General features: G+C 30.1%; 2 protein-coding genes across 2 annotated transcripts; both read left to right on the forward strand.

The window, feature by feature from the left end:
• The first annotated feature begins 672 nt into the window (after positions 1-672).
• On the forward strand, positions 673-3006 carry LOC119606807 (serine/threonine-protein kinase RIO3). Its single transcript, XM_037960411.1, has 3 exons — positions 673-1595; positions 1662-2423; positions 2490-3006. The coding sequence occupies exons 1-3, from the start codon at positions 852-854 to the stop codon at positions 2874-2876; spliced, it is 1893 nt and encodes a 630-aa protein (XP_037816339.1). The 5' UTR covers positions 673-851; the 3' UTR covers positions 2877-3006.
• Positions 3007-5742: 2736 nt separating this feature from the next.
• Positions 5743-10507, forward strand: LOC119606805 (protein PF14_0175-like). Its single transcript, XM_037960409.1, has 2 exons — positions 5743-7746; positions 9232-10507. The coding sequence occupies exons 1-2, from the start codon at positions 5874-5876 to the stop codon at positions 10332-10334; spliced, it is 2976 nt and encodes a 991-aa protein (XP_037816337.1). The 5' UTR covers positions 5743-5873; the 3' UTR covers positions 10335-10507.
• The last annotated feature ends 1612 nt before the right edge of the window (positions 10508-12119 follow it).

The following is a 12119-nucleotide window of genomic DNA, read 5'->3' on the forward strand; positions in this document are numbered from 1 at the left end:
TTTTCGAGTTTTTCCGACTATTTTAGAGTTTTTGACCTCTTTTCCACTTTTTTAAAATTTTCGACTTTTTTCGACTTTTCGACTTTTTCCGACTTTTCCACTTTTTATGACTTTTCGACTTTTTTCGACTTTCTTCGACTTTTTTCGACTTATCGACTTTTTTCGACTTTTCGACTTTTTTCGACTTTCCGACTTTTTGACTTTTTTCGACTTTTATTTACAAAGTCGACTTTTCGACTTTTTTCATAGACGATAGTCGAGTTATCGACTTTTTTGGAACAAAATAGTCGACTTCGACTTTTCGACTTTTTTCGACAAAAAGTCGATTGTTCGATTATTCGAAAGTCGATTTATAGAACCCTACTGCTCATAAGCCGAAATATGTTTCTTGAAATATTTTACTGATTTTTGTGTTTATACAGTACATTGTGAAATAATACTTTTGTTAATAACACACAGTGAATATCAGCTGTCAAAAACAAATTTCACAAAGCAGATTTAACAAAGTGGTAATAGATTACTTGTGTGGTAAAACAAAACTGTCAAAATTACTTTTAGTTGTTTTTGAAAAAATTTACTTTTCCAACAAAAACATACAGACTTTGACAGTAAAATAACACTAGAGACACAAAGATTGCTCTAAAATACCAACATTTTATACAATATTCTTAGATATTTCACAATTGTCTTGAATATATAAAACAAATACAAACAAAGCAAAAAAGTAGTTCGCATATTTCATCAAAAAACACAACTCGTTTTTATACAATTCGTTTAAAATAATAATATTATTGTTAAAATAATAGATCACCTGTTAGTTAAGTTTTATTTAATATAAGAAGCAACAAAAAATGGCTGCCAATACAAATTCGAATAGTCCAGCATGCCCATGGGGTCAAATTACCAAACCCGCAGTGGAACCCATGAATTTTGCAACGATTGTCAAAACTCAAAAACTAGAAAAAGAACTAAAGCTGGAAACGGAAAGGGAGAAACGAAAACTACGAGAGAAACAAGATCTAGAAGAGGCCTTAGTGCGCAGTTTGGAGGATGCCACAAAATTGGAGGACGACACTTGGGACTTTGTTGACATGGAGGAATTCGATGCTAATTTGCCTCCTGAAGTGTTGGCATTTCTAAAAAGTGAAGAGGAAGAATTAATGGCACAGGAAGCGGCAGCTTCGACTGTCTGTGATTCAGATGCTGTTATTGCTCAAATGTTGCAGGCTCAATTCGACAAGGAGTACAACGAAGATTTGAAACGTATAGAGAAGGCTCACAATAAACAATCGAAGGTTACGGTATGTTTGGATAAATATCGCAAGACCTATTTGAAGGATGTTGGAGAAGAATTGGAAGATAATTATGAGGATGAACCATTACGTGATAAAAGTGACTGGGATCGTTTTGATGCCAATGAACGTTTACTAGAGGCCATACCCAAATGTGGTTATACGGTCGACAAAGAAGGTGAAATGATTACTAAACATGATGAAGAATTGTGCGGTGTGCGCAATGCCTGCCGTATGATGTCATTTCCTTTGGAGTTTGCTACCGGTGATGGTGCTGGTTTCGAAATGAAGCTATCCAATAGGGTAAGTAAAAGATTGGTAATGGTATTTCTTAGCTACATGTTCACTACATTTCCCAATTTACAACAGGTTTTTAATCAACTTAAGACACATTCGCGCAAAAGCTATAAAAAAACTCATCGTATGCAGGATCGTAAGGATAATGCAGCAACCGCTGAAATGGGCGTTGATGGCCGTACACGTTTGTTGCTGTATAAATTAATCAATAATCAAATATTGGAACAAATCAATGGTATTATTTCCACCGGCAAAGAAGCCGTCATTTTGCATGCCAATTCCGATCCTACATTCATCGGCGATGATCCCGATCATCCGCAACTAATGCCCAAAGAATGTGCGGTAAAAATTTTCAAAACTACTTTAAACGATTTTAAACAACGTGATCGTTATATCAAAGATGATTATCGCTTTAAGAATCGTTTCAATGTTCGTTTTAGTAAGCAAAATAATACGATCATTATCAATATGTGGGCCGAGAAGGAAATGCATAATTTAATGCGTCTTCATAATGCCGGCATAAGATGTCCTGAAGTGGTTATATTGAAAAATCATGTTCTTGTTATGTCATTTATTGGTGAGAACAATAGAGCAGCGCCCAAATTAAAGGATGCTATATTGACTACGGCTGAATGGATTGCTGCCTATGATGAGGTAGTCGAAGCCATGCATAAGTTGTATAATGAAGCCAAGTTGGTTCATGCTGATTTAAGTGAATATAATATTCTTTGGCATGAGGGAAAATGTTGGTTTATTGATGTGGCTCAGGCTGTTGAACCGCAACATCCATCGGCTTTGGAATTTTTAATGAGGGATTGTAATAATATAATAACGGTAAATTTTTATAGAGTTGCTTTAGTAAGTTTTAGATATTTTTTAATACTATTTTGTAAATATTAGTTCTTCAGCAAGAAAGGTGTTCCTGGGTGTCATACAAAGGAGGCATTATTTGAGCACATTACCTCCCTGAATGCTGAAACGCTTGATGTAGCCCAGTTGGAACGTATCCATACTAAAGGTGCCAATATACAATTGGCCACTGCACCCAATCAAGATGATTGTCCAGCTGAATTGAAACCTCTAGAATATCCCTTTGATCTGGCTTGGGAAAAAACTATTGAAAAGAACAGTAGTATTGAGAATGATGTGATTATTGATCAGGCAGCTAATGCCATGAATGTCCTTAATATAGAGTGTCGTTTGCAGTCCGCTTTAAACGAGTCTAAAGAAGAGAACATGCCACAACCTATTGCTGCTATTTCTAACACTTATACTGCCACAGAATAAGTTTGGAAATGTTTAAAATATTATGAATAATATAGAGTTGAGTATAACTCAGTTTTCTTTGTAACTGATGGAAGTAAAATAAACTATTTTTACTGTTAATATAGAATATGGACATAAATGAAAAACCATACACCGATTTTTTATAAATTTTTAAGAGTAATGTCTTTGATATCAAATTATATCATCTATTTCGAACATGTATTAATGGACTCTCACAGACCTTAAATTATACTGATTGGAAGAGACATGTCCGTCCATCTGACTGTACAGCCGCACAGAGACGAAGCATAGTAAAAAAATGGTCCAATATTTTATTATTATTAAAATATTTTGATAAAATTTGGACAAAAAGAGTTTTTCGGCACAGAGTCGAAGCATATTGAAAATCTGTCCATTATTTCATATAGCCTCCATAAAACCTCCCGATTTGGGCTTTTTATGCCAAAATTACATTACATTTACTACCATCACTCCAAAAATCGGCACAAATTGGCCTCTTTTCTGCATTTCAATTCGAATCGAAATTTTCTCCGTTTGGCAACTTTGGTATTTCGCATTTCGATTTGACTCTCAATTGGTCAATTAAACTTAAGTTATAAATGAGAAAACACAATTAACAAAAACAATAAAACAATGATTTCGGAAGAACAAAAGCATAATATTTTAAGTAAATTGCAATTTTCTGATTTGTTTTTCCAAAATGTTCAATTTTACAAAACTATCATTTGCAAAAAACAGCTGTTCATTGTTTATGTTTTAGAGTGAAAAGTTGGCAATACTAACAAAGTTAACTGAACTTAAGTCCATAACTGAAAAACACAATCATTGGTTAAAGTTCGCCTAAATTTGTTACGAGTTTAATCTAACAACAAGTTAAGCCTAGTTTAACTAAGTAGTAAGAAACCCGCCCTTAAACGTCCAAAATTTACTCAACCATTAATATCGCAGTGAAATTCTGTAAGGGCGAGTTTTTCTGATAAAGATAATCTTCATTCTTTGGTTAAACCTGGTTTATTATATGTTTCGTGTTTTTCAGTTATCAGTAAAGTTACATATTATCTTAGTTTAACTGAGTGTAATTGGCCAATTAAACTCAAGTTATAAGTGAGAAAACACAATTAACAAAAACAATAAAACAATGATTTCGGAAGAACAAAAACTTAATATTTTAAGTAAATTGCAATTTTCTGATCTGTTTTGTTTTATTTATTATTGTTTTAAATGTTTATTTAACATTTTTCCAAAATTTTCTATTTTACAAAAGTATTGTTTGCAAAAAACAGCTGTTCATTGTTTATGTTTTTGAGTAAAAACTTGGCAATACTAACAAAGTTAACTGAGCTTAAATCTAAAACTGAAAAACACAATCATCGGTTAAAGTCCGCCTAAATTTGTTCCGAGTTTAATCTAACAGCAAGTTAAGCCTAGTTTAACTAAGGAGTAAGAAACACGCCCTTAGACTTTTATACAGGCTTAAACCGCACGTTTATCAAACTCTATATAAAAAAAATTTGACAATCGTGCGGTTGCTCTCAAGTACTGGTACCTTCTTAAGTATAAAGTGCATGGAAGCATTATATATCTTAATCTAAACTTTAAAAGCATAAAATGTCGAATTTTTTATTACATTTTTCATTTAGTGTATTCTTATAGGTTATCAATTATATGTGAATGATTTCTTTAATAGCGAATAGAATTTATAAAATTATGATTTTAATTAAAGTTTCGAAATATTTAAATTTATTTAAAGAATACTTTCTTATTGAAATTTAGTTTTTAATTGAAAAATTGCGAAGAACAATTTTTTTTATTATAAAGGGCCTGATTCTCTAAATGCAAACGAACAAGTATTTTCTAGGGTTCTATAGTTGAAACGAAAAGTCGACTTTTCGACTTTTTGCATTTTATGAAAAGACGACTTTTCGACTTTTTGCATTTTATGAAAAGTCGACATTTTGACTTTTTGCATTTTATGAAAAGTCGACTTTTCGACTTTTTGCATTTAGTTAAAAGTCGATTTTTCGACATTTCGACTTTTTTCATTTAATTAAAAATAGATTTTTCGACTTTTCGACTTTTAATATTTTATAAATAGTCGACTTTTCGACTTTTAATATTTTATAAATAGTCGACTTTTCGACTGTTTCCGACTTTTTTCGACTTTTTCCGACTTTTCGACTATTTTTGACTTTTGACTTTTTTCGACTTTCCGACTTTTTTCGACTATTTTCGACTTTATCCGACCAGAGTTAAAAATTTATAAAGTTGCCAGAAGCGTAAATTTATAATGTTGCCATTTAACATTATATTATTATTATTTATTATTATTAATAAAACAATTTTATTTATATTTTTTTCTATTTGTTGCAATTTTTTGAGTTTTTTCGACTTCTTTCTATTTTCGACTTTTTTCGACTATTTTCGACTTTTTCCGACTATTTTCGACTTTATACGAATTTTTCGACTTCTTTCGACTATTTTCGACTTTTTCCGACTTTTTTCGACTTTTTCCGACTTTCCGACTTTTCGACTCTTTCCGACTTTTCGACTTTTATTTACAAAGTCGACTTTTTTCATAGACGATAGTCGAGTTATTGACTTTTTTGGAACAAAATAGTCGACTTCGACTTTTCGACTTTTTTCGACAAAAAGTCGATTATTCGAAAGTCTATTTATAGAACCCTAGTATTTTCTAGTTTTATATTAAAAACAACAAATAAATTGAAAAAATTGTTATTGTTTTTAATATAAAATGTGAAAGAAATGTTTGTTCGCATTTAGAGAAACAGGCAGAAAATATTTTATAATTTTCTAAAAATTATTTTTATGCGAAAACCCTTTTTTATTATGACTTAAAATACTATTTAAATTTCGGCCGAACCTTTTTATAATCGGTAGAACACTTATTATATTTCATCATAAACAAAATATTTGATTGAGAATTTTTTGAGTAAAACGCTAATTTTATCAATTCTTTGCAAAGGAAAGCTAACAATAATGGCTTTATGTAAATTATATCAACGACGTTGTTGTTATCTTGATTCCAAATGTCCCAATCAACATGTCGATGTTAGAAATGTAATTGAAACAGATATGAAGGAGGCGATTAATGGTAAAATATGGCCCTTATCGTCGTATGGACCATTTGCGTATAAGCAATCGCTACCTAACTTTATAGAGGATCAATCATTTGAAGAAGTACGATTGTCGTTCTACGAAACGAAATTAAAGAATTTCTTTGGTCAATATCATGAACAATACAACAAAGACATCCAAGAAGCTAGAAATAAAATGAAAGTAACATTGGATATTGTTAATGTCGCAATTAATCTATATGACTCATCTGTGGATGAAAAAGTGAAAAACACTTCGCCGCTAAAGTGCGGCAGTGGTGCTACAAATAATAATCCCTTTGGAGAGCAACAGTTTGCTAACAGCAATATTAAGATTGGTTTATCGACCACAAGCAACAACAACAATGTCTTGGGATTACCAATTTTTGCATCTACAATGCAAAAGACAGAGGATGCAAATAAAAACAATCCTTTTGCAAAAGAAAATTCTTCTCGCACCTCAACTAATAATAACAACAATATCTTGGGATTACCAATTTTTGCATCTACAATGCAAAAGACAGAGGACGCAAATAAAAACAATCCTTTTGGTAAAGAAAATTCGGCTTGCATCTCATCACAATCTGCTGCAGTGTCAATGCAATTGCCAAGCAGTAGTAACCGCAATCCTTATAGAATGGTAAAACCAACTAGTACCAATACCAAACCTGATGTATTGAATAATTTAAGTAACAACAAACTTGTGGTTAAGGAACCTTTTGCTAATGGCATTTCGAATATTTTTGGAAACAGTACTGCTGACTTCAATTCTAAATCTGAGCCATTAACTACTAATAGCGCCAATTTGAATAATACTTTTGGAAAAGAAAATTCCCAAACTGTTTCATCGAACACTAATAGTGTATTTGAAAATAATACAGAGAATCCCTCAGGAAAGGCCAAATCTAATGGCGCTATTTTAAAACCTGTTCCAACGAATAATTTTAATAACTTTTTGGAAAAGAAAACTTCAGGCGGTGCCAATTTAGACAAACTCTATGGAATAGAGAATTCTAAACCTGTTTCGTCGAAAACTATTAGTGTAGATAAACAATCGGGAGTAGCAACTTTCAAATCATCGAATAATTTTAATAACTTTTTGGAAAAGCAAACAAGTGCCAATTCGAAAAATCCATTTGGAATAAAAGATGTTGTTGGCGCCAAATCTAAAACAGTTCCATCGACTGTTAAATCACATAATACAAATAATCGTTCTCGAGGAGTTTTTAATACCAAAACTCTTTCAGGAAATGAAAATATAACTGGTTTTAATTTTGGTCTATTGCGTAATAATTTAATACAAAATGAAGCTAATGAAAATGTGTCAAATGCACTCCCGATTTCTTCAAACGTATATACAGAACAAGGCTTCTGGCCAGATGATCACGTTATAGCTAAACAAATTGATAAATCTCTAATGGATTTGATTCTGGTTGATATGCTGCCATGCAGCGTAGTCGATGGAAAGGCATTTCAACGATTAAAATTTGCTGATCCCACAACAACAAATAGTCGGTATAAGCAAAAATCACAGCAATTTTTCGCTTCAACACTTAGACCGGAAACCTATAACAATGTCAGGGCAAAGGTGTTAACAATGACAGCAACACCAACATGGATAAGTTTAACTATAGACAATTGGAGTTTTGCTAATAATTCAAACCTGTTACTGATAACATTTACAGCCCATTTTCTAATTGGTTCCCTAAGAAAAAAGTTGGTGTTAGCCGCTAAGGTTTTGGAAAATGATCAAAAAGGTATTTATTTTGTTTTTATATTTAAACATATATACCCTAATCCAATAGTGTTGTATTTTTTGACTGTGGGAGTGATTCAAAATTTTAGAATCAATACTACACCGAAAAAAATATAAATTCTTAGATGAATTTACATGAAAAACTTTAAGGGCGGGTTTTTCTGATTCTTCTTATTAGGGTTCTATAAATCGACTTTCGAATAATCGAACAATCGACCTTTTGTCGAAGTCGACTATTTTGTTCCAAAAAAGTCGATAACTCGACTATCGTCTATGAAAAAAGTCGAAAAGTCGACTTTGTAAATAAAAGTCGAAAAGTCGAAAAAAGTCGAACAGTCGAAAAAAGTCGGAAAGTCGGAAAAAGTCGAAAGAAATCAAAAAAATCGGAAAAAGTCGAAAATAGTCGGAAAAAGTCGAAAATAGTCGAAAAAGTCGAAAAATCGGAAAAAGTCGAAAAAATTCAAAAAATTGCAACAAATAGAAAAAATATAAATAAAATTTTTTTTATTAATAATAAATAATAATAATAATATAATGTTAAATGGCAACATTATGAATTTACGCTTCTGGCAACTTTATAAATTTTTAACTCTGGTCGGAAAAAGTCAGAAAGTCGAAAATAGTCGAAAAGTCGGAAAAAGTCGAAAAGTCGGAAAAAGTCGAAAAGTCGGAAAAAGTCGACTATTTATAAAATATTAAAAACGAAAAGTCGAAAAATCGACTTTTAATTAAATGCAAAAAGTCGAAAGTCAAAAAGTCGACTTTTCATAAAATGCAAAAAGTGGAAATGTCGACTTTTCATAAAATGCAAAAATTCGAAAAGTCAAAAAGTCGACTTTTCATAAAATACAAAAAGTCGAAAAGTCGACTTTTCGTTTCAACTATAGAACCCTACTTCTTATTCTTTGTTTAAACCTGGTTTAATATATGTTTTGTGTTTTTCCGTAATCAGTAAAGTTACTTATTATCTAAGTTTAACTGATAATAAGTAAAAAAAAATTAAAAATTTTGGAAAAATGTTGAATAAACATTTAAAACAATTATAAATAAAACAAAACAAATCAGAAAATTGGAATTTATTTAAAATATTAAGTTTTTGTTCTTCCGAAATTATTGTTTTATTGTTTTTGTTAATTGTGTTTTCTCACGTATAACTCAGTTAAACTAAGATAATAAGTAACTTTACTGATAACTGAAAAACACAAAATATATTTTAAACTAGGTTTAAATAAAGAATGTAGATTATCTTTATCTAAAAACCCGCCCTTAGATACATAACTGAAAAACACAATCATCGGTTAAAGTCCGCCTAAATTTGTTTGGAGTTTAATCTAACAGCAAGTTAAGCCTTAACTGAGTAGTAAGAAACCCGCCCTAAGAAAAAATAATAAAAGATTAAAATTAAAACAATACTGTTTTGGTAATGGGCATATAAGATTCGCCACAGTTGTATACAACGTGTTTTCAATTATATTTGTTTATTTAGATTCTTATATAAAAGAAAAATTGCCGGAAATTATAAAAAATTTCAAACTTGAAGAAAAACTGCATCTAACTGTTGGCGATAAAATACATAACCTTGGAGACACAAAGATAAAAGAATTTAAATGTGTAGCTCATACCATGCAGTTAGTAGTGAATGATGCCATTTTTAATAATAAGGAACAAGTAGAGGAAATTCTTACAAAGTGTCGTAAAATTGCTAAACACTTCGAAACATCACAGCAGGCAAGTGAATATTTTCAGACTTTACAGGAAAAATATTCACTCGATAAACACTGTCTTACTCAAGATGTAGAAACAAACAGCTATTTGATGATGAAGAGATTTGTGGAACAAAAAATAGCTATATCGTTTTATTCGGAAGAAAAGGGAGACATAGAAAATTTAACTACAGAAGAATGGAATTATTTGAAAAATATTGTAGAGTCTTTGAAAATTATTTATGAGGCAACAACAGATCTATCTGCAGATACAGCAACGATCTCTGTAATAATACCCTTAATAAAAATGTTGGAGTCAAAACTTGAAGAAGCTGATGCTGAAGATCATTTGCAAAATAATTTAAAACTTGCTTTAAATAATAGATTCAATTTCATCGAAACTAATCCCCTTTTAATAATGTCCACATTGTTGGATCCTCGTTTTAAAAACAAATATTTAAGCATTACCCAAATGTCTATTGCTGAAAAGGAAATATCTAATTATTTACAAATGGAAACCGCAAACACCTTGAAAACTTGCAGCAAAGAAGATAAACGCAAGTCAAATGATACACTTTGGGAAAAACATGATGTCACTATTGAAACTGATATTTCATTTAGAAATGAGTTATCATTATATATACATGAACCTTTGTCGCTCAGAAAATCAAATATTTATATGTATTGGAATACAAGTCGTTATGATAAGTTGAAAAAAGTTGCTGAAAAATATCTTTCTGTTCCTCCTACTATTGTGGCTAATGAGCAAATGCTTAAGGCTGCTGCCAAGCTCTACGCAGATAGAAAAGCTTATCTGAAAGATGTTAATGAAGAGGAGTTACTATTTTGTCACTTTAATATACAACTTTTGGAGTTTGATTATTAATTAATTCATATACATAATTTATATTGTTGTTTACACTAATGCAAGTGTATAATTTCCATTTAAGAAATAGCATGAAATGCATTTTATTTTTTATATAAATATATACTATTATTTTACGTTTACATATATTAATAAACTACATATAAATACTTTAAAATCAAACAAATATTTATTTTTTTATTTAACATATGTTTATTTGGTTCTATTAAAACTATAGTTCGTATCCGAGAATGCAAAAGCTTAATATAATAAATTTAAAGGTTCAAAGTTTACGTGTTTTAATTGTTTAATTTTTTTGTCAGTGTAAAATTATTTGTTGTTAATTTCACGTGAATGACTTTTAAAAAATTCAACCGAATTTAATTTGAAACCAATGTTTTTTTTTTGGTTTCAGATAAAGATAATCTACATTATTTGCTTAAACCAAAGTAAATTAATTTACTTTGGCTTAAACCTAGTTTAATGTGTGTTTTCAGTAATTTGTAATGTTACTTAGGGCGAGTTTTTCTGATAAATAATCTTCATTCTTTGGTTAAACCTGGTTTAATATATGTTTCGTGTTTTTCAGTTATATCAGTAAAGTTACCTATTATCTTAGTTTAACTGAATGTAATTGGCCAATTAAACTCAAGTTATAAGTGAGAAAACACAATTAACAAAAACAATAAAACAATGATTTCGGAAGAACAAAAACTTAATATTTTAAGTAAATTGCAATTTTCTGATTTGTTTTGTTTTATTTATTAATGTTTTAAATGTTTATTTAACATATTTCAAAAATTTTCCATTTTACAAAAGTATTGTTTGCAAAAAAACAGCTGTTTATTGTTTATGTTTTTGAGTGAAAACTTGGCAATACTAACAAAGTTAACTGAGCTTAAATCTAAAACTGAAAAACACAATCATCGATTAAAGTCCGCCTAAATTTGTTCGGAGTTTAATCTAACAGCAAGTTAAGCCTAGTTTAACTGAGTAGTAAGAAACCCGCCCTAAAAACGGAGAAAATTTCAATTCAAATTGAAATGCAGATTAGGGGCCATTTACTTAAAATAGTAAATTTTTCTTATTTCGAAGAAACCAACCAAGGGGTTAATTTGTAAATCCCTTCCCTTTTTAAATTTCAAACTTTGAAATTTATTTTCGAAATTTTTAAAAAATTTTAAAATGATTTCATAAATTTAAACAAATTTTAAACTTTTTAGAAAATTTATAATAAAATTTGAAAATTCAAACTTTTATATGTTTGAAAATGCTTTAAAATAATATTTTAGTTTTATTTGAGTCCAATGTTCGCATTTCTAACAAAATTTTTTTAAAAAAAATTCAAAATTTTCATTTATTTCAAAGTATTTCCAGAATTAAAGACATGTTCCAAAAAATATTCGTACTTTTATTCGAAAAATGTATAAACCTGTAACAATCACTAAAACATGACATATGAGGGGAAAAATAAAAATTGAATTTGAAAATTTCGCTTTTAATAATTTTTGAAATAATTTGAAAACTTTACCATTCAATCATCATTTCACGTGAAATATGTTCCCTTTTCACTTTTTCGTTTACTAACTTTTTTGTCGTGAAAAATATTCCCCTGTTGTGCAATTACGTCCGTCCAGTTAGCAACGAAAGATAGCAACGGCAGAGAAAATTTTGGGAATTAAGTGGCAACACCACAGGGGAAAAATAAATTGCTTAGCTAATAAAAAATACCATGGAAAACTCAATGGAAAGAGATGGGAAACACAAAATGGAATCGAGACTATATATAGTCTCGATTCCATTTTG

Source organism: Lucilia sericata, unplaced genomic scaffold (genome assembly GCF_015586225.1).
Source record: "Lucilia sericata isolate MDLA Ls3-8-SP2 unplaced genomic scaffold, ASM1558622v1 Contig000625F_arrow, whole genome shotgun sequence".
NCBI classification, from domain to species: domain Eukaryota; kingdom Metazoa; phylum Arthropoda; class Insecta; order Diptera; family Calliphoridae; genus Lucilia; species Lucilia sericata.